General features: G+C 40.4%; 1 protein-coding gene and 1 non-coding gene across 11 annotated transcripts in view; one reads left to right on the forward strand and one right to left on the reverse strand.

Moving 5' to 3' along the window:
* Window positions 1-24,128, reverse strand: part of MKLN1 (muskelin 1) — a 319,909-nt gene that overhangs the window by 129,124 nt on the left and 166,657 nt on the right. For all 10 annotated transcript variants that reach the window (XR_004970961.1, XR_004970960.1, XM_036328666.1 and 7 more), the window contains one exon: window positions 3,797-3,866. Coding sequence is in view for 8 of the 10 variants with exons in the window: in XM_036328666.1 (XP_036184559.1) it covers window positions 3,797-3,866 (70 nt within the window). In the remaining 2 variants the exon portion in view is untranslated. The remainder of the gene's footprint in view (window positions 1-3,796; window positions 3,867-24,128) is intronic.
* LOC118666672 lies at window positions 15,066-15,200 on the forward strand. Its single transcript, XR_004971023.1, has one exon. It is a non-coding gene; the product is annotated as a small nucleolar RNA SNORA72 (small nucleolar RNA).

Here is a 24,128-nt window from a genome sequence, read left to right on the forward strand (position 1 = left end):
TCTGCCCGCAGACTGAAAGATCCTGGGTTCAATTTCATTCAGGGGCACATGCCCAGGTTGCATGCTCGATCCCCAGTAGGGGGTGTGCAGGAGGCAGCCGATCAATGATTCTCTCTCATCATTGGTGTTTCTATCTCTCTCTCTTCCTATCCCTTCCTCTCTGAAATCAATAAAAATATATTTTAAAAAAGTTGTACATACATATACCCTATGATCCAGCCATTCTACTTCAAAGAAACTCTTCAAAGCTTAAATCATAGGATATTTATAAACATCCTATCTAATAAAAGAGAAACATGGTAATTAGCGTATGACCGCTACCCTTCCCATTGGCTAATCAGGGCGATATGTAAATTAACTGCCAACCAAGATGGCAGCCGGCAACCAGGCAGCAGGAAGCGAACATGAGGCTTGCTTGCTTCAGTGACGGAGGACTCCAACGTTCCCTGCCTGCCTTGCCAGCCTCTGAGCTTGCAGTTTGAAACATTGTTACAAATATAGAAGCTAAACAAAACCCCAGAAACCAGCTTTCAGCCAGCTGGGATCTCAGAGCTGGAGTTGATACAGAGTTTCGAATATAAAACCCAAACAAACCAGATATCTGCTTTCAGCAGCGGAGGCCAGAGCTAAAGCTGGCCCAGAATAAAAAAAGAAAAAAGAAAAAAAGGAGCGGTTGGGAGTTTCAGTCACCCACCAGCCTGAAAACAGCCCTCAGCCGCTCACCCAGACTGACCAGGCACCCCAGTGGGGACCCCCACCCTGAAGGGTGTGTGACCAGCTGCAAACAGCCATCATTCCCTCATCCAGGCTGGCCAGGCACCCCAGTGGGGATCCCCACCCTGATCCAGGACACCCTTCAGGGCAAACCAGCCAGCCCCCACTCATGCACCAGGCCTCTATCCTATATAGTAAAAGGGTAATATGCCTCCCAGCACCGGGATCAGCAGAGCCACGAGGCATCCCGGCACCGGGATCAGCGTGACAGGGGGCAGCGCCCAAACCCCTGATCGCCCTGCAGCTCTGTGTGTGACAGGGGGCGGGGCCACAACCTCCCCATCCGCCCTGCTCTGTTCGTGACAGGGGAAGGCGCCCCAACCCCCTGATCAGCCCTGCTCTGTGCCTGATAGGGGGGAGCTCCCCAACCCCCTGACCACCCTGCGGCTCTGTGTGTGACAGGGTGCGGCGCCCCAACCGCCCCCCCCACCCCCCCGCCCACGGGCCCTGCTCTGTGTGTGATGGGGTATAGCCATAACCTCCCCAACGGCCCTGCCCTGAGTGTGAGAGTGGCGGCGCCCCAACCCCCTGATCGGCCCTGCTCTGTGGGTGATAGAGGGTGCCCCAACCCCCCCCCCGGGCCCTGCTCTGTGTGTGATGGGGTAGAGCCATAACCTCCCCATCGGCCCTGCCCTGAGTGTTTCAGTGGCAGCGCCCCAACCCCCTGACTGGCCCTGATCTATGGGTGATAGAGGGCGGCGCCCCAACCCCTTGATCTGCCCTGCTGTGTGTGTGACAGGGGGCGGTGCCCCAACTCCCCTATCAGCCCTACTCTGTGAGTGACAGGGGGGAGCTCCTCAACCCCCTGATGGGCCCTGCTCTGTGTGTGACAGGGGGGAGCTCCCCAACCCCCTGATGGGCCCTGCTCTGTGTGTGACAGGGGGGAGCTCCCCAACCCCCCTGATGGGCCCTGCTCTGTGCATGACAGGGGGGAGCTCCCCAACCCCCTGATCGACCCTGCTCTGTGCGTGACAGGGAACCGAGTCCCAACCCCCCTGATGGGCCCTGCTCTGTGACAGGGGGCAGCGCCCCAACTCCCTGATTGGCCCTGCTTTGTGCGTGACAGGGGGTGGTGCCGCACCCTCCCCATCGACCCTGCCTTGAGTGTGACAGGGGGCGGTGCCCCAACCCCCCAATCGGCCCTACCCTGAGCATGACTGAGGGTGGCATCGCAACCTCCCAATCCGCCCTGCTCTGTGCATGACAGGGGGTGGCGCCCCAACCCCCCAATTGGCCCTGCTCTAAGCCCGATCAGGAGCTGCACCTAGGGATTGGGCCTGCCCTCTGCCACCGGGGAGCAGGCCTAAGCCAGCAGGTCGTTATTTCCCGAGGGGTCCGGGCTGAAGGACCCCCCCTCCCCCCTCCGAGTGCACAAATTTTGGTGCACCAGGCCTCTAGTATACATATATATAATAGTACTGTACGAAAGTGTTTAACAAAATATGAAATAATAGTTATTGGAATGGAATTAGAGGATGGATAATAGACGGGGCTCACAGGAGGCTTCAAAGGGCTGTGGTCAATTTTCATTTCTAAAGACGGTTGATGAGTAAATGGCTATGTGTTTTATTTTTTATATTGTACTAGAGGCCCGTTGCACAAAGAGATTCGTGCAATAGGCCTTCCCTTCCCCTGGCTGCCGGCACCAGTTTTCCTTTAGCACCCAGGACCCAGGCCCTGCTCTAGCCGGAGCCTTCAGTCTTTGCTGCTCCGGTCAAAGCCTTCAGTCTTCACTCCCCGGCTTCGTGCCTTTGTATGCAAATTAACCACCATCTTTGTTGGGTTGATTTGCATACTCTACTGATTGGCTGGTGAGTGTAGCAGAGTCATGGTCAATTTACATGTTTGTCTATTATTAAGTAAGATATAAAAGCTGTGTCTATTCTTTGGACACAAAAGAATGGTGTTTAAATGTTTCTTTGCAATGAAACATTTCAACACCAGGTGATTCAAAAGGTATGCAAATAGTAAAAAAAAAACAAAACAAAACATAAAAGAAAAAATAAGTACAGAGATTAGTTAAGAAAAAATAAGTACAGAGATTAGTTTCCAAGAATTACAGTAGAATAAAAAAGAGTAATTTTTATTTATTCATGTTTTTCCTATGAGAACATTAATTCTTCCTCAAAGATATGGACATAATGTGTTAACAATGAAGTGTATAACAAAAAGAATACTAACCTTTAAATCCAGATGTCTAGACACCACTTATCGAGGAAAAAATTTAGCTCATGGTCCTGATGTCATCTAAATATGCTACTTTAGTAAAATAACAAACTATATTAAGTTTATTTTCCCCTAAAGGTAGTCACTGAGTCAAAGTTCATCTTACTAACATTTCCTTAAACAGACACAGAATGACTTGAGTTTCATTGCAGAAGTCCCAACCTCTGCTCAGATCAGTACTCCAATCAGTTTACTGCTCAGAACAGTAACAGCACCTTAATCAGTTCTTTTTATTTATTTTTATTATACACACACACACAAACACACACACACATACAAATTATTGATTTCAGAAAGGAAGGGAAAGAGAGAGATAAAAACATCAATGATGAGAGGGAATCATTGATTAGCTGCCTCCTGCCTACTGGGGATCGAGCCTACAACCCGGGCATGTGCCCTGACAGGGAATGAACTGTGACCTCCTGGTTCATAGGTCGATGATCAACAACTGAGCCACATGGGCAGGGCTTAACCAGTTCTTTTTAGTTAATATTTCCCTCAAAAGGATCAAGAAACTTAGTTTTGTATCATTAGTAATCCAGAAAAAATATAAATTAGATTTTAAATGTTTCAGTAGACAGAAGTAAAAAGTTTATGTTTCATCAAATCCCACACTGCATTTACCTATGAAATAAAAATCTTTCCAAAATTTAAACAAGCAAAAAAAGAGGAAATAAAAATTTACCTCATAAGTGCAAATATTGAATAACTATTAATAAAATACATATAAATATCAATCAATTACCTATTTAAATTTTTATTTCTAAATGGTATCTGAAGCTACACATAATCTTACCTGGGGAGGATAGTTGCTCTCTGAAGACCACCTTGAAGATTGGTCATTTGGTTTATCCACTAAAATATTCCTGAAATAAAGAAAATTATAAAAATTAATTGAAAGAATAAGTGAACATAAATATGCAAAGTGATGAATAATCTACTAGATCAGTGATGGTGAACCTATGACACGCGTGTCAGAGGTGACATGCGAACTCTTTTTTGGTTGATTTTTCTTTGTTAAATGGCACTTAAATATATAAAATTAATATCAAAAATATAAATTTTTGTTTTACTATGGTTTCAAATATAAAAAAATTTCTATATGTGACACGGCACCAGAGTTAAGTTAGGGTTTTTCAAAATGCTGACACGCCGAGCTCAAAAGGTTCGCCATCACTGTATTAGATGCTAAAATTATTATCAAGTTATATAATGTCTGGAATTTGAAAAAGAGGAGAAAATAAAATAGAAACAGAAAACATCTAGTATATATACGATTCTAAAATATGATAAAGATAGCATTTCAAAATATTGAGAAAACCAAGAAAAACATAGTTCTATTTCATACCAAGTGATAATTAATGTATTTAATGTGCAGATGTATTTAGGAATTTAAGGCAAAAACAAAGCAGTAAAATACCTAATAATAAATAAAATACCACATACATATTATATTAGATACAATTATATTGTATTATTACATATTATATAATTGTAATCAATCTATGGATCAAGGAAGTCTTTTAGCCCATCATCAAAAGTAGAACTGTAGGTGAAAAAAGAAATTGATATAAATAACTTTGGAAAATGGTGCCTTCACTGGAAACTAAAGATAACTGGAACCATACAGAAAAACTACTTTATTTGGTAAACTTGTCTTTCACAGGAACATGGGTTAATTCTGAAACACTTTATATTTATATTCAGGTTGAACAAATAAATAAACAGATCGTAGATGATGGGAGCTAAGCTTCTCACACTGGAGTGGTAAGCGACAGAAAAGCAAGGGGTGGGAGGTTAGAAAGAACCAGTGGTATTGGATTAGAATCAAAGATATCAGTGTGAACTCATGTTTAGTTTAATATAAATAGGTTCACAAGTAATAATAGATATGTGTGTGTACACACACTAATCCTACTTCTGTTCACTAAGAGGGACTAGAAGCAGTGACACTTCAATGGCAATGAGCACACCCAGCACCCATATCTTGGTTTCTACATACCACAGTCCAATAAAATAAATAGGGATTATTGGGGAAGTGGCTGATTCTACGGTCAGGGCAGGGAATTCAGAAGATTAAAGCTCAGAACATCATGTAATATTACCAACAACAACAAAAAAACAAGAAAATAATTGGGGCATGCAAAAGGCGCAGAGAAATCAACATGAAAGAAGGATAAATGGTCAAAGCTGAAATAACATAAATAACAAAATAAATAATTTTGGTTGATTTTTCTTTGTTAAATGCATTTAAATATATAAAATAAATATCAAAAATATAAATCTTTGTTTTACTATGGTTGCAAATATCAACCATTTTAGGACCAGTAGTCCTAAAAACTCTAAATATAATGAAAAGCAAGGAAGATTGAAAAAATGTCACAGACCAGAGAAGAATAAAGAAACATGAAAACTAAAAGTAGTTGACCCTTGATTATGTCTACTGAGATGAGGATGTTTTTCAATAAGTGCAATACTGTAACAGTATTTTTCTCTTTCTTATGATTTTCTTCACATATTTTCTCTAACTTACTTTATTGAAAGAACACATTACATAAAACAAAGAATATATAAAATATGTATTAATCAACTGTTTATGTTCTTGGTAACTTGGGGGGAGGGGAGGATCAAAAGTTACATGCAGATGTTTTACAACGAGGGGTCAACACCCCTAACCAGCATGTTGTTCAAGGGTCAATGGTATCTTGGATGGGATCCTAAATCAGAAAGTGGACATCAGTGAGAAACTCGTGAAATGCAAATAAAATGTGGTTTTAGAGCCGAACCGGTTTGGCTCAGTGGATAGAGCGTCAGCCTGCGGACTCAAGGGTCCCGGGTTCGATTCCGGTCAAGGGCATGTACCTTGGTTGCAGGCACGTCCCCGGTGGGGGGCGTGCAGGAGGCAGCTAATCGATGTTTCTCTCTCATCAATGTTTCTAACTCTCTATCCCTCTCCCTTCTTCTCTGTGAAAATTCAATAAAATATATTAAAAAAAAAATGTGGTTTTAGGTAGTAGTAATGCATCAATCAATGTTCGTACCTTAGTTGTGACAAATGTATCATCTATATCAATATATATAAAAGCCTAAGCGACTGGCTGACTGTACAACCATCCAACCGGTGGATGATACACACTGACCACCAGCGGGCAGATGCTCAACGCAGGAGCGGAAACCACAGGCATGGAAACATGGAACAGACCGATGAATCTCAGAGGGAAGCGGGGAGGAGGGCGGGAAGAGATTAACCGAAGATCTTATATGCATACTAGAGGCCCGGTGCACAGATTCATGTACCTGTGGGGTCCCTCGGCCTGGCCTACATCCTCTCCCAATCCGGGACCCCTTGGGGATGTCGGAGAGGCGGTTTCAGCCCAATACTCGCAGGCCAGGCCAAGGGACCCCGCAATGGGCCTCTAGTCCTATCTAATAAAAGAGAAAGATGGTTATTAGCCATACGTCCGCTACCCTTCCCATTGGCTAATCAGGGCGATATGCAAATTAACTGCCAGCCAAGATGGCGGCCGGCAGCCAGGCAGCTTGAAGTGAACATGAGGCTTGCTTGCTTCAGTGACGGAGGACTCCAACGTTCCCCACCTGCCGCTGCCGGCCTCTGACCTTGCAGTTTGAAACATTGTTACAAATATAGAAGCTAAACAAAACCCCAGAAACCTGCTTTCAGCCAGCCTGGATCTCAGAGCCGGAGTTGAAACAGTGTTTCGATTATAGAACCCAAACAAACCAGATACCTACTTTCAGCAGCGGAGGCCTAAGAGCTGGAGCCAAGCCTCAGAGCTAAAGCTGGCACAGAATTTTTAAAAAAAAGAAAAAAGGAGCGGTTGGGAGCTTTAGTCACCCGCCAGCCTGAAAACAGCCCTCAGCCCCCCACCCAGACTGGCCAGGCACCCCGGTGGGGACCCCCACCCTGAAGGGTGTGTGACCAGCTGCCAACAGCCATCATCCCCTCATCCAGGCTGGCCAGGCACCCCAGTGGGGACCCCCACCCTGATCCAGGACACCCTTCAGGGCAAACCAGCCGGCCCCCACCTGTGCACCAGGCCTCTATCCTATATAGTAAAAGGGTAATATGTCTCCCAGCACCGGGATCAGCGTGACAGGGGGCAGCGCCCAAACCCCCTGATCACCCTGCGGCTCTGTGTGTGACAGGGGGCAGGGCCACAACCTCCCTATCCGCCCTGCTCTGTTCGTGACAGGGGAAGGCGCCCCAAACCCCTGATCAGCCCTGCTCTGTGCCTGATAGGGGGGAGCTCCCCAACCCCCTGATCACCCTGCGGCTCTGTGTGTGACAGGGTACAGCACCCCAACCCCCCCCCCCCCCCCCCCCGCCGCCCACGGGCCCTGCTCTGTGTGTGATGGGGTAGAGCCATAACCTCCCCATTGGCCCTGCCCTGAGTGTGAGAGTGGCGGCGCCCCAACCCCCTGATCGGCCCTGCTCTGTGGATGATAGAGGGCGATGCCCCAACCACCCCCCACGGGCCCTGTTCTGTGTGTGACAGGGTAGAGCCATAACCTCCCCATCGGCCCTGCCCTGAGTGTGACAGGGTGCGGCGCCCCAACCCCCTGATCCGCCCTGCTCTGTGTGTGACAGGGGGCAGTGCCCCAACTCCCCTATCGGCCCTACTCTGTGAGTGACAGGGGGGAGCTCCTCAACCCCCGATTGGCCCTGCTCTGTGTGTGACGGGGGGAGCTCCCCAACCCCCTGATGGGCCCTGCTCTGTGCATGACAGGGGAGAGCTCCCCAACCCCGATTGACCCTGCTCTGTGCGTGACAGGGTACGGAGCCCCCACCCCCCAATGGGCCCCGCTCTGTGCGTGACAGGGTGTGGCACCACAACCTCCCCATCGACCCTGCCTTGAATGTGACAGGGGGCAGTGCCCCAACCCCCCAATCGGCCCTACCCTGAGCGTGACTGAGGGTGGCATCGCAACCTCCCGATCCGCCCTGCTCTGTGCATGACAGGGGGCGGCACCCCAACTCCCCAATCAGCCCTGCTCTGAGCCCGCCCAGGGGCTGTACCTAGGGATTGGGCCTGCCCTCTGCCACCCGGGAGCAGGCCTAAGCCAGCAGGTCGTTATCTCCCAAGGGGTCCCAGACTGCGAGAGGGCACAGGCCGGGCTTAGGGACGCCCCCCCCTCCCCCGTCCCCGCCAAGTGCACAAATTTTTGTGCATCAGGCCTCTAGTCCTATATAATAAAAGGCTAATATGCAAATCAACTAATGGCGGAACAACCTGTCAACACAGGAGCTGCCCTTTGGTGGTCAGTGCAAAGCGCCACTCAGCCAGAAGCCCTGAGCCAGGCTCACAACTGGCAAGCAGTGGCAGTGGCGGAAGCCTCTCCTACCTCTGCGGAAGCGCTAAGGATGTCTGACTGCAGGCTTAGGCCCGCTCCCGATGGAGAGCGGGCCTAAACCATCAGTCAAACATCCCCCAAGGGCTTCCAGACTGTGACAGGGCGCAGGCCAGTCTAAGGGACCCCCCCCCCCCGCGAGTGCACATATTCCGTGCACCAGGCCTCTAGTCCTAATATATAAAAAGCCAGGGGCTGTCACAACTGAAACAACTGGACAGGCGACTGAACATCAGGCTGCGTGGGGCAACTAGGCTGGCAGGGGAGTTAGTGAGGGACGACCAAACGACTGAACAGCAGGCTGCATGGGGCGACCAGGCCGGCAGGGGGGGCAGGTGGGGGTGACCAGGCCGGCAGGGCGGGGCAGTTGCGGGCAACCAGGCCGGCAGGAGAAGCAGTGAGGGGGCAACTAGGCCGGCAGAGGGGGGCAGTAAGGGGCGACTGGGCCGGCTGGGGGGCAGTTAGGGGCAACCAGGTCGGCGGGGGGGTGGGGGGGGCAGTTGGGGGCAACCAGGCTGGCATGGGGGGCCTACACTGGCAGTCAGACATCCTCCAAGGGGGTCCCAGATTGGAGAGAGTGCAGGCTGGGCTGAGTGGACCCCACCATGCACAATTTTGGGCACCGGGCCTCTAGTAGTAATATAAGATTTTAGCAAAGGGACAAACTAGGTGAGTGGCATATGGGAACTCTATACTGCCTTTGCTACTCTTCTGTACTAGTATAGTAAGTCCTCCCTTAACACTGTAAATAGGTTCTGTGACTTCAAGTGAAATAATATATAATGAACCCAATTTTACCATAAATTTAACTGATATAACAAAATTTTCCTCAGCATTTCATCAATCTAATAAGGAAACAAGGTTATCTGAGGACCTGCTATAAATGTAAATTCATTCTTAAATAAAAAGTATACTTTCAAAAAGCTAGATCTCTACCTGGCATACAGAGCGTACTTAATAAATATCAAATAGATGAGTGAATAAAAATCTTTAAAGGCAGAACTATACAGAAAATTACTTTTATATACACATCTCACAAAGGTAAAAATAAATATATAAAATGACCTCAAACAAAATTAAAAGGCAGCCAACCAACTAGAAAAATAAAAGCAATGTAAAACACAAAAAGCTAACTTAAAAATTCAGAATCTATTTTAAAAGGCCAATGGTCATAACGCTGTAACGACCAAACAACCGGTCACCAGGAGGTGCATGGAGCACCTTCTAGACCAGTGATGGCGAACCTATGACACGCGTGTCAGAGGTGACACGCGAACTCATTTTTTTGGTTGATTTTTCTTTGTTAAATGGCATTTAAATATATAAAATAAATATCAAAAACATAAATCTTTGTCTTACTATGGTGGCAAATATCCAAAAATTTCTATATGTGACACGGCACCAGAGTTAAGTTAGGGTTTTTCAAAATGCTGACACGCTGAGCTCAAAAGGTTCGCCATCACTGGATTATACCCTCCTCCCCCCCCGCCCCCCGCCCCTGGGGCACCGGCAGTGTCGGTGGAGCATCATGGGGTACCGCCAGCATCCATGGAGCGTGCAAGGCATAGCAGGGCTGCGGAAATGGCTCTGATGGGAGGCTAGGCCTAGGGGACCCTACACAGGCATGAATTAATCATGCACTGGGCCTTTAGTCAATAATAACCAAAAATTGGAGATTAAAACAAAGACAGATTATCCCTATAATGCTGTGCTCACACACGAAAAAAAAGAAAAAAGCATGCTTTAATTATAACCTCAGTTGTTGGCTAGAGCCAGTAAATAGTATTTCATTTTTGCTAGTAGGAATGCAAATTGATACAACTTTTTAGGAGAGAACTTTAATACATATCAAAAACATTTTAAATGTACATATACTTTAAATAAAAATAATGATGCTAACCATGATGATACTAGCATCTAACATTTGTGAGCTTTTACTATATACCAGACACTGTTCTAAGTATTTTCCATACATAAGCGATTAAGAAACTGAGACAGATAAATTAATTTGCCTAAATATACACACCTACAAAGTAAGGATTGGAACCCAAGGCAATCTGATTCCAAAATTAATGCTCTTAATCACCACACTATACAGCCTCAGTATTATTCCACTTCTTGGAACTTAACCTAAAAAATAATCTAGGAGATGTAAATCACCCACCTTCATCACAGCACAATTTATAACAGCCAAACTATAAACAAGCTAGTTGTCTAACAATAAGGAATTCATTAAATAAATTATGACATACCTATGTTACAGAATACCATGTAATCATGATGTATTCTACAGCCTGACTTTAGTATAGTTGCAAATGTTCACTACATACTAAGTGAAGGGAAAAAGTAGTTTACAGTACATACATGATTAATCAAGTGTTGTATGTAATAATAACATTCATGGAGAAAAGACAAAGAACATATACTACAATAGCTCTCAATGGTGAGATTAGAACAACCTTTTTGCCTTCTTTGTGCTTTTGTAGGGAGCCCTCTGCATCCCTACCTGTCACTGGTGGAAAAGGAGTTCTTGGGTGCCACAGGGAAAAGAATTTCCTGAGGCCCTCACAAGAGGATGAGGTATGGTGGAATGCTTTATTGATTAGGTAAAATTAAGGGGGTTCCTTTCCAAGGTCCCATCTCCCTCTGTCTTGCCATGGAAAAAGTTGAATTTTGTCTTCAGAAGGGCTAAGATTAAAGCCACTGACCAGAGTCTCTGCTCTGTATTAAAGCACAGTCCAGTCCAGCATCTGGCTAGCTTGTTTCCATCTGCAGTCCATTTGTGTAGAGAGTCTGCATGGCCATGGATTCCCATCTGCAGTCCATTTTTGTACCGGGTCTGCTTAAAGCCACACGGCAATGTCCAGCCGGTGTGGCTCAGTGGTTGAGTGTCAACCCATGAACCAGGTCATGGTTCAATTTCCAGTCTGGGCACATGCCTAAGTTTCAGGCTGGATCCTGAGTGGGGTGTGGACAAGAGGCAGCAACAAATGATTCTCTCTCATCATTGATGTTTCTATCTCTCCCTCTTCTTTCCTCTCTGAAATAAATAAAAATAAAAATAAAAAAGATACTCAGGAATAAACTTAACCAAGGAGGTAAAATACTTGCACTCAGAAAACTACAGGACATTGAAAAAGAGACAGAGGAAGATATAAACAAGTGAAGAATATACCATGTTCATGGATTAGTAGAATTAACATGGTTAAAATGTCCATACTACCCAAAGCAATCTATAGATTCAATGCAATCCCCATTAAAATACCAACAGCATATTTCACAATATGAACAAACACTTCAAAAACTTATATGGAACCAAAAAGACCCTGAATAACCACAGCAATCTTCAGAAAGAAGAATAAAGTTGGAGGGAATCACATTACCAGATATCAAGTTATATTACAAAGCCACTGTAATCAAAACAGCCTGGTACTGGCACAAGACATATAGATCAATAGCACAGAACAGAGACTCCAGAAGTAGACCCAAGCCACTATGCTCAATTAATATTTGACAAAGGAGGCAAGAGCATACAATGGAGTCAAGACAGTCTCGGTCAATAAATGGTGTTGGGAAAATTGAAAGTGAACAAAGGGCAGCATCTAGGCAACAACTTTCAAGAAACAATCCTGTCAACAATCACATGAGCTTAAAAGCAGATTCTTCCCCACTCAAGACTCCAGATAAAACCCCATCCCTTACCAACACCTTGACTATAGCCCTGTAACAGATCTGAAGCAGAGGATACACCTAAACCAGCCGTAGGCAAACTACGGCCCGCGGGCCGGATCCGGCCCATTTGAAATTAATAAAACTAAAAAAAAAAAGACCGTACCCTTTTATGTAATGATGTTTACTTTGAATTTATATTAGTTCACACAAACACTCCATCCATGCTTTTGTTCCGGCCCTCCGGTCCAGTTTAAGAACCCATTGTGGCCCTCGAGTCAAAAAGTTTGCCCACCCCTGACCTAAACTATGACCAAAATCTTGACCGTCATAAACTGTGCAATAATAAATGTGTATTGTTCGAGGCTGCTAAGTTTGTGATAATTTGTTATAGAGCAATCAAAAACTAACACAATGTCCTCTTCTTGATGCATATGGAAATATTTAAGAATGAAATAATCTTATATTCTTTTTACATTCATCTTAAACCATACCAGGAGAAAGAAAAAGAGGTGGGTGCAAATAGATTGTTTTATAAAAAATCAGGCAAAATGCTGATAGTTGTTGAAGGTGGGATTATTAGTATTCATTTTTCTCTATTGGTGAGTATGCTTGGAAAATGTTCATTACAAGTTTCTGAATGAATGAATGAGTGAAGTAATGATGACAGCAAACACACAAGCTCTTGGGAGTTTAGCTGTGTAGGGAAACAAATAAATGGGACATGTGAGATTAAGGCAAAGTTTTTTAAAGACTAATGAAAGTTGGTCCAATGGGCATTGAATGGGGACAGAAGTAGAAATTGAGTGGTGGATAATGTAGGAAAAGAAGAGATAACTGAATGAACAAAATCGGAATAAGATCCAAAGTGTAAGTGAAAGAACTAATCTAAAATGATCTCTCCCATTTTAACAGACAAAAAGATGGAGAAAATTAAGCACAGGTAAATTTCATAATGCTTAAGTGTACCCTGGACACACAATGGTATCATTTTCATTGACAAAAAAGTTTATATTAATAAAATCTAAAATTTTTTCACACTGATAATATACTCTAGTCATGTACAGAATATGGATGAATTTACAGTATTAAGATGTGGACTCTAAACTCTGCTTCAGTGCTTCCTTAATAAATGACCTTGGTTACACTCCTACTGGCCTAAGTTTCTGCATTTCAAAATTAATACCTACATCACACTCCGAAGAGTCACTGTTGAAAATTGTAGGATGCCAATGGCCTAACAAATAGTAGGCATCTGCTTATCAACACCCAGAGCAAAACTCAAGTCACCTTATTACCAAGCACTTGAAAATGTTTGAGCCTGTAGCAATTATCTCTAAGGATTCAAAGCACTCTGGGATCACATACTTCGATCACACACACATTCCACACAAGTAAAATGCAGCAACCCCTGGGGAAAAGAGAATGGCAACAAAATAAACAAACATTCCCATACAGAATGGTAAAATAGGAAACTCACACTAGCACAAAATCAGAAAACTAGCTAATGTGATTTGGGGGTCTCCAAACAACAGAAAAATCCGCTAAGACAGCCATATAAGAAATATTCCTCAGAAAGTTTGAATCATAATCTTTTCTGAAATTAAACAACTGGCCCTTCAGAATATATTTCAAAAATTAAAATTGCCCTTTTCTATCTAAAGCAAAGACCATTAAAGTTGGGCATGATATGGAAGAGATTTACTGCTTAATATGCACATCTCCAAACCTCAGACAAAATAACAATATATCTACAAAGAAATTAGAAATTTAAGATATCAAACTCTTTCCAAGCACCCTCAAAAGCTGCGTTTACATGTAATTAATTACATGAAAATAACCATAATCACCTTCTTACTAAATCAAGTTCTCAAAATATCTTTGTTGGGCAAATTAGCTTAATTTGAGTTACTAAATGTTTAATGGGGAAGGTACATTTATTTAAAAAACTATTCTGTAATATCAACATCTTGCTATTATCCTGTGCCAAAAAGGCCTTAATCTAATCCTCTCGTTTTGTATGAAAATAAATAAAAGGCCAGAGAAACTAAATGATTGATCCAAAATTACCAATCAATTGGTGGCAGAACTGAAATTAGAGCCCAAGTCTCCTGTCCTTGTTCAGTGTTCTCTCTATGCTACACTGTTTAGATTTTTTCATGTTTTCCTTTGTACCAGATCTAACTCCTCCCCCCAGCTTAATGCAATAATTCAAATTGTACTAATGGTGAGAGATTAAACCAATATTAACCAATCCAAATGCATTCGTTTTGTGAGACTTCTCCCCCCTACCCTCTTAATCAAGCGCGTCAAACTCGGGGCCCACAATGAACATTTTGGCGGCCCAGCCAATATAACAGTATGTAAGAAACGTTTTAATAAAAAGTTTGTAATTTTTACAATGTCCTATTATACCTAATTATTAATAACAAACTACAACGTTCACTAATGACTGATTACTATAATCGTGTTGCATTCATTTCCCTTACAGGCACACCATATCTCTCCACTAATACTAGCAGTGAGTATTTTAGCAGCCGATTACCACATCATTATTCTTGTACTGACTTGTTTGATGTGCGCAACAGGAAATATTTCGCTTTCAGAGAACAAGAAAAATAGGTTTATTTGCATTACGCTTATTAATTTGTGCAGTTGTTCAGTGTCTGGTAAGTTAATGTTCAAGAAAAAAATATTAATTTTTATTAAAATGTTCTATTTTTTCATGTTAACAATGACTCATTTATTTCAGCCCTTTGTATTCAGCATGTCTCTATCGAAATAAACCTATGTTTCTATGAAAATTGAAGCTTTTGTTTTTTTGCAGCCCACATAAACTTAAACCTTGTTTATCTGGCCCATGTTAGCCTTTTGAGTTTGACATGCTTGTTCTTAATAGATATCTTTCATCTCTTAAGTCCTATGGCACAGCATTTTAAAAACTCTGTTCCTCAGAAATACTACAAAGGATCTATAAGCATTTGAAAAATATATTTAACTATTCTTAAACCTATTTTAAAAATTCACTGCAAACACTCCCACTGTTCTGATTTGGTAATAATCAGGGCAGGCTAAGCGTTTGCTATATTAAGACTATGCACGTGTTGTCCCCAGACCTAGTTCTTTCCCTAGGTCTGATTTCATAAATGATGGTGATAAACTAAGAAAAAAAAATTTCAAAAGTACTTTAGACCAAATATTATTACAATGGATATCACTCTCTATAAAAAAAAAAAAAAAACTTGTTTACTTTGCTTTTATTCTAACTTTGGAATAAAATTTCTCCTGAAATCTCTGTATCAATATAAACTTTTCAAAGTGTGTCTATGATTTATATGACTTTAATTGTATGCTGGTCTTTTAAAAATTCAGTTCTACATATGTCTGTTCATGTAAAATTCACAATTCACAACTATAACATAATTACTGGTTGGATAAGGCTCAGGACTGTTTGGTTTTAATGCTCTCCTCAAAGCTTAATAAGATATGTCACATGTAAAGTCACATTACAGATCACTGTAGCCCAGAATATAAATTTGAAGTGTTTTTCTGACTTTTTAAATTATTATAGGGAATGTAAACAGTTTGATAAAACTTTGAAAATAAGTTTATTACAGATGATAATCAATTCTCCTCATTCAACTTTCAGACAACATATATGTATCTTACATGCTTAAAGCTCTCAGCCTTTCCTTTATCAAATGCAGAATGTTCACCAATTGATAAACTAATAGTTTAAAATACTGTGCCAGTTAAGATCCTACATGCCAACATGCCCAACATACCAGTCAACATTTGTTTCCAAAGCAATCCCAGTGTCCATTTTTATAATTTTAAAAATATTTTATTGCAGTTCTATTATTTTATAAGAATGAATGGAAAATGAAAATTTAAAAGCCTACTGGTAATATTAATTCAACTAAAACAATATTGGGCATCAAGTGATCCAAAAAGAAAACTTCAGACACTAAACAAACTTAACCAGCTTGAATATAAATGAAACACTGAGAAAGTTTAAAAGATCACATCAAAAGCTACAGTATAGGTATGCCAATTATGGACCTATTCACTCTCACCTCCTAATTCACCCTTTTTGCCTACTCTTGGAAAATGAATTTGGGCCCTTTAATTTTCCTTTGCCGGCTGGCAAAAGTTAAGCTTTGTCAGCAGAGGGGGCAGGAGAGTCACCTCAAGAAATGTCACCTCAAGAAATAGGAGTGATTTTGCTCCCTTGTTCGAGTATGCTTACCCAGAAGACTCCTGCACTACAGATGTTTCTTCAGCATTCCACTCCTGCAGCATATGTGGCTTCCTCAAAGTGTTCATGTGAGCAGCTTTTCTAGCACCAGGCTCCTACATCAGAATGTATACTTCTTGAGGGTATTTTTTTTCAGTCTCTTGACATTTAGCAAGCCTTTTCAAACTAATGACTTCAATCTTTCTTCAACTCAGAAAAATTTTCCTCTATTTTTAAAATTTCAACCTTCTCCTTTTATTTTTATTTTTTTCTGGTATCTTTCTAGACCTACTATCAGGTATAAAGTTCAGGGCTGCTATATACTGTTGCACAGGTTGCACTTTTTTGGCAAGAAGAACCCACTAAGGAGTAAAAGCTGAAATCCAGCCTGTGTCCCACTTAACCCAGACCTATATCCTGGTCAAAAAGTACCATCTGTTCATTGAACCATGAAAATACAAAAGTGGACCTTCTGGATCAAGGCTAGCTACCATGTCTAAACTTTTCACTAATATTTTTCTTATCTTTTTCTTTTTGTTGTAGATTTCGGATCTTTTTCTATGTGTATGTATGTATGGATGTATACATACATAGCTATAGATGTATATGTCCATAACTATAGAACAATTATTATTTTTTGACAGCTAATTCACTAATTTGTTAATTTAATAAACATTATGCTGGACTACAATGATATGAGGGGAGGGGGGAAATTTCCATAGTTCCTATGAAGCCTGTGGTCTAGTTGGAGGGATAGCTATTAATCAAGTAATCACACAAATAAATGTATAATTAAAATTGTATAAAGTGACATAGGAGAAAGGTATACATTTTTAATGAAAGCATTTAACTGTTGGAGCAGAGGAAGGGATGCCAGACACATTGGGGGGACAGGGTAAAACGGTTTCCTGAGAAAGCAACATTTTAGCAACAGCTAAAGAATAAGTAGGAATTAGGTTTTATAGCTCTTCTCCTCAAACTACTTAAATCAGAAGGGAAAGGAAAAAAGGGGACAATGAAAGGAAGGGAAAGGGTACATATCTAAGGATGCTGAAAATAATTTACTGTTGCTATTTATATAAAACAACATGCCTTAACAACAAATACATAGATGACGATTATAATAAATATCAGTCATACTAAAGGAATGTAAGGAAAGTTAAATAGTATTAAATACTGACAATACTTAGAAACCAACAACTTTACATTAGACCCAAGTATCTTCCTTCTAAACATTGTCTCACATAAATATAATATTCCCATAAAAATTCTAGTAAAAAGGTAGACAATATAAAAATTACATTAACAGGAAAGGAGAATAGCTATATATTTCTGGCAAAGATAAAATTCTCAATTTCTGGACATCATAAACAAGTAAGTCTCAAGAGATTTACAAATCAACATAACCAAGAATAAAAATCTCATTTTAACTCCTAGTCAGTAAGTACTTAAAACAATTTTAAACAAAAAATGCTATGTTTATTCCATAATTTTTCCCATCAGATATCAGTAATAAGCACTTAAAAGTGTCAAAAGGAAAAATGAAGAAAAACACTGAGCAAAAAAATATGGGGCTCAAGTGTCAGGTTATTACATTAATATCATTATGAGGAATTCATAACCTACAAGGTATGAGTCTATTCCATAAGAACTAAACACAGTTTTCTGATTCTGGAATAGCCTGTGGCAGAAAAACATTCCCTTTTAGAACTAGAAAGGCTGTATAACACATAGGAGGAAAAAAGCTCTTAAGGTATCAGAGACTTTCTGAGGAACTAAGACTGGAATGCCAAAAAAACAACAACACAAAAACCTATTGAAATGAATCCCACCTTCTATAGGTATAGCTTTCCCTCTCTCAGTTCATTCCATCTATTTCTTTAATGGCACAGGGAAAGGGACTGAGAAACCAGGAAAGGACAGCCACTAAAGGGCAGAAAAGTCAGCAGAGCTTTTAATAATTTCACAGGGCCAAAGGAACAAAACTTGGTAGTTGGATCTTGCCATAACACCCAGGATTCCATAATGAAGGGAGACACAGAAGAACAAAACCAACAACACTATGTACTGATTTTCCTCTTGAGGCATTTGTTGATTCTTACTAGTAAACTATACAGAGTAAGAAGCTAAAAAAGACAGCAGAAAGCAACTGAAAAGCAAGGAAAAGCTTTTAGGACTCCCATGCTGCTGGAGAGACAAAAGCAGGAGAGGACCAATAAAAATCCAGTCTCTCAGCTAGGTTCCCTGCAGGGTTACCAAAGTTGGGCAAACTAGAGGTTTACAAAACCTAAAACCCAACTTTAAGTCACCTTAGTTCTTGACTGTTGAGGTGATCTGCCTCTGTTCTACCTGCCTACCAGAAGATGGGTGAATCCTCTCTAGAAAAATATATTAGGTTCGCAACTGTAATTGCGTTTAAGTCTGCATATAATGTCTGGCATTCAATCAAAAGTTATCAATAAAAATTATAATAACTACTAGACCAACCAAGATACTTAAACAGAAGGGAAAAGATGAGAGAAATAGACCTGAGTGATCCAGATATTGAAGTTTACAGACACAGGTTTAAAGTAGTTTGACTGATATGTTCAAGAAAATATATGACAATATGGAGATTTTCACCAGAGAATTAGAATCTATTGTAAAGAGAGAAGGGGTAGAAGAGGGAATACCAACTGAAAATTCTAGCCAAAAAACAAACAACACAAAACAAAACAAAAAAACACACACTATAGTTGAAATCAAGAATAAAATAGATGGGGTTAAAATCAGATTGAGCATAGCTGAACAGATAATTAGTGAGCTGGAACACAGGCAAATAAAACCTATCCAGAATGGAATAAGGAGAGAAAAAAATGATAGAAAGTGTAAGGGACAAATGGGACATAACAAACTATATAATATAGATTTAATTGGTGTTATAGAGGGAAGGAAAAAAAGAGTACGGCAGAAACTATAGCTGAAGAATCTTAATTTTTTTTTCAGAATTGATGAAAGAGTCATGCTACAGATCCAAGATGTACCAGAAACCCTGGAGTAAATACAAAGAAAATCATTGTATTCTTAGGTACTAATAGCTACATCTCTAAAATTAAAATGATTTTTAAATGATTGAAATACAGCAAATTTACATCACCACAGATAGCTGAAATGTATCTTATCTACATGTAAAACATCACAAAGTCCCTGTATTAGGCCCAAGAATCATTTATTAAAAATCCACAACATTTACCTAAAACTTTATGCAAATAATAGAAGCATTTACCTATGAGCAAAAAAAATATTTTAACATAATATAAAACCTCCCAGCATTTGGTCAAGATAACAAGTACTGCATAAGGAAACTAAAGGTGCTCAGAGAAGAATCATAACTTGCTAAGAGTCACAAAGTTCTAATTCCAGGAGCCAGTTCTGCAGCTTTAATCTCTAGACCTCCAACCACCTCATGATACTTTTTCTTTATCGTGGGAATCTTTATTTTTCTAAAGTTGTAAGATTACCAGACTGAGACTATCAGAGCTTTCAGTGGCCAGTGAGGTTCCCAAACAAGGACAGTACCTAATCTCAGTTTAGGAAAGGAAGTCTGACAGTCCCCAACTCAATGGGTTGCAAGAGCCTATGGGATTGTAAGGAATCCTCAATCAATCATAGACCAAATAAATAATAAATCTCAAAATATGTTCTATTTTCCAAATGTGATTACTAAATAAAAATTCATTTAAAAGCTAAAATTAAGGGAAAAAATAATTAGGAGCAAACATTTTGAATTATAAAGCATTCCCTATACATTTCTATGGACTTGTCTGATCAAAACCACATTCATAATCCCAACTTACTAAGGATAATGTCAAACTAAAGCCAGGGTACACCAAAAAGAAAGTTTCCTACACAGACAATAAGAAAATAAACTGATAGCTTTAATCCAACAATTTAATATCTAGGAACTCATCATAAATAATTTCAAGATTTGTTTCTGTAAACAAAAACAAAAGAAGCCCAAAGCCTATATATCCAATAGGGGACCAATTAAATAAAATGCCAATACAGAGGGCTATTTAATAACATGAGGACATATTTACTATATATTAAAGAGAAAAAAATACAGAACAGCAAACAAAAGCCAAAACAAAATTGAAATATACATATAGACACAACAAAATATCTGGAATAATATATATCAAAGGGTGATGCGTTATCTTTGGGTGGTAGTATTAAGGGTAATTTATGTTGTTTCAGTGGGTCAATATTTTGCAAATATTCCACAAAAGACTTCTTAGGATGTTTTGCAATTAGAAAAAAATACAAATTCATTTTTAAATGTGAAATTTTAAAATAGTTGAAATAGGTTCACTTCCTATCCTAGTAGTCAAATCATATATCACTTTTACTCTGAACCATGTTAACACAAGAAACAATTTTGATCAATGTTTGATTTTAAGAAATAAAGACTTATAGAAAAAAGGTAAACACACTTAATGATTCATCAAATGTTACTATCTAAACTTATGTTGTCTTTAAATAATATGTAAACCTAAATCATTCCAAATCAATGAAATTACCTAATATTTAAAAAATGCTTTCAACAGTCCTTCCAATTTTCATATTAATACATTAAAGCCATAAATGTAAAGATAAAATAGATCTAAATATCATTCCCTCTCTGTTCTAGCCTTATAGCTTTCTTATCTGTATTTCCAACTAGGCACATATTATAGTCAAGTAAAATAGTGAAGGAGCTTTGGTAATAGAAGTCAGAGGCCCAAGATCAGAATCCTATCTCCTACCCTTTCAACTCTTAGACCTGGGCAAGTTAACTTACCTCTCAGTTTCCCTAGTTATACAAAAAAAAAAAAAAAAAGATAATATTTACCACAGAGTTTTTGTAAAAGACTAAATAAAAAACTGCAAGTGATAAGCATACTGCCTGAAGACTAGAAGGTACTCAATAAGTGGTGGTTGTGAGTGAGTAGAGGCATGTGCCACAGTTTTTAAGTCACAGAACTTGCCAAGCCTCTTGAAACCTGTATGACCTTGGACAAGTTACTTAACCTTTATGGACCTCAGTTTCCTCATCTGCAAAACAGATATAATACCTATCTTGCAGGTTTGTACAATTAGGTAAAACTAGATATAAAAATCATATTGCATATAGTAGCTACTCAATAAATTGTGGTATCACTATTAGCTACAGCAATAAACATTTGAGTATAGGGATTAGCAGTTTTTAAAATATTCTTATATTTTAAAAGAGTACATGTAATTCTAAGAATTAGACATCATTTAAATAAGTGTATTTCTCTTAATTCCCAATTTAGGTGTAAATTTCAGAACAAAAGAAAAATACAGACCAAGTTTTCTTAAGCACACTAAAAAGATACAGGGCCACTTCACTAGTTTCAAAGTAAAAATATATTATCTATAACTAGATTTGCTTTAAAAAAAAATTTCAAGTCCAAATAAATCTAAAAGGGTCAGAAGGGGAAATGTTTGTTTCTTTCTGCAATTATAAGTCCTTAGGAAGAAAACAGAAACCTGAACTTTTCTATTTTTTTCATAATTTCACATCTTTACACAACTACTATGTAAGTGCCTTTAATACAACAACTCTTTCAAATCTCCGATTTCCTGTCTCCACCTTTGTGCAGAAGCAGAACAGTAGTACAGTTAAGATTATGGACTGTGGAGCCAGACTGCCTGGGTTCAAATCTTGCCTCCATCTAACAGTGTGACCTTAGTTGTAGGCATGTTTTAACCTCCCCATCCCTGTTTCCTGAAAAAATGTAGATTCCCTCCTACAATTGTTTTAAGGAGTAAACCTTTAAAGTGTTCAGAAGAGAGGCTAGCATATTGAAGGCACGTTATGTTTCCCTTTGTTGTCATTATATTATTACCTCTCAAAATGCCTAGATCTGTGACCTGTAAATAATAAATATTTGCTACTCTGTAGAAAATTTCAAGAAATGGCTTTACTTAATATTAGACCTGCTTCGGAAGTATCTTAACATGACTGACTGTCAAGGCCAGCAGAGATAGAGCAGTTGCTGTTAGGATTTTACGGCAAATGTAAGGAAAGTCGATCCCTTCTTACACTTCCTATCATACAAAGCTGTAGCATCGTTACTTGCTAATAGAAGTTCAGAACCAAAAGAGTTTTACAATTTAGGTATGGCATACACCAATCCAGCAGACACAAAACTCTCAAACTCAAGCTCCGTAATACTCAACTACATTCCTTCAAAGAAAAAAGTTCAGATTACTCTTCTATTATAATAGTTTAATGCTTTAAAATAAAAACTATATTGCATAAGTCAACAGCCTATCATAGGCATTAAATAAGACACTGTAATTGAAAGTGTTTGAAAGTTAAATATACATTAAATATGAGCTTATGAATATATTTGAGAAAATCATAACAGATTTCTCCAAACAGCTGCCTTCTAACCCCAAAACTAGTGCTCTGGGACCAGGATAAAGATACATAAGTCACAGTCAAGTTGCCATCCCACTAGATCATTTCCTGCTTGAAATGTGCTCTTCCCTTATTACTGGTAACTCCGATGGGACTTGTGACACTTGAGGACCAGGAAAATATCTTCACAGTTATTGGATCAAACAATGCCACCCAATCCCCAGTAGTCTGAGATCCTAACCTGGGTGCAGAAAAATGATTGTTATCTTCAGATTCAAGAACCTGTTAGCCCTGAAAATCAGAAGTCAAGTACCTAGGGCCACATTTCCATTCCAGCTGAGGGCTAAGAATGTTTACCTGGCTCACCCTCAAATTACAAGTTTCAATCAGCACCCATCAGGTCCCGGCCACACAGCAGCCATCAATAGCTCACACAGGCCAGATCAGACCACAGGTCACTTGGCCCCATTCACCGAACCAGGTCCTACCAAAGGCCGGCCGGCCTGCCAACCCTTGGCCTGGCCACCAAGAGTTAGATTCTTCTAGCCCTGACCGGTTTGGCTCAGCGGATAGAGCGTGGGCCTGCAGACTCAAGGGTCGCAGGGTCGATTCCGGTCAAGGGCATGTACCTCGGCTGCGGGCACATCCCCAGTAGGGAGGGTGCAGGAGGCAGCTGATCCATGTTTCTCTCTCATGGATGTTTCTAAGTCTCTATCCCTCTCCCTTCCTCTCTGTAAAAAAATCAATAAAATATATATATTTTTTAAAAGATTTAGATTCTTCTATCCACCGCTCTGTTTCAAGACTCTTGATGGAACCGACTTGACAAATCAAATTTGATAAGACGTGAAGAATTTTTGAAACACAGGTGGAAAACTTCTTGGAATGTGCCTCACAGATCTAGTCCCTTCATTTGTTCAGCAACATAAAAGTGTATGATCTGTAACGCGTTTTGTTTATAAAACCATTCTGGTCTTAAGGAGATGATGGTCAGGGGGACACAACTGTCACTTTTCCTCAGGGTCTGCACGGGCCTTAAAAACTTTACTAAAATCAGTTCCTCTATCTGCATGTAAAACTGGGATGAGATCCGCTCCTTCTCTCAAAATAAGTTAAAGTACATACCGCATGAAAGTACTCTCAGCATTTCAGAAGGAATTTTCTACAGAAAAACGTACGCAGTTATGTATCACGTATGCAGTGGCTGTGATGCAACTCTTTTTTTAACACCTAAATCGGAGATCCGGACCAAGACAGTGTGCTGGAAGTCCAGCTCATTCAAGTGTGTCTTTTCTGCCCACCTTTGAGGTCCTAGGTTGGGAGACTGGTCTGTGTCTCTATAAATCCATGTTCTGGGCCATAATATAAATGCAGCTCTTCTGTGAGGTCCCTCCTGCCCACTCCCTACCAGCCGGCGGGGGGCCGGGGGCCGGGGGACAGGGA

This window comes from Myotis myotis, unplaced genomic scaffold, assembly GCF_014108235.1.
Source record: "Myotis myotis isolate mMyoMyo1 unplaced genomic scaffold, mMyoMyo1.p scaffold_m19_p_11, whole genome shotgun sequence".
In the NCBI taxonomy this organism is placed as follows: domain Eukaryota; kingdom Metazoa; phylum Chordata; class Mammalia; order Chiroptera; family Vespertilionidae; genus Myotis; species Myotis myotis.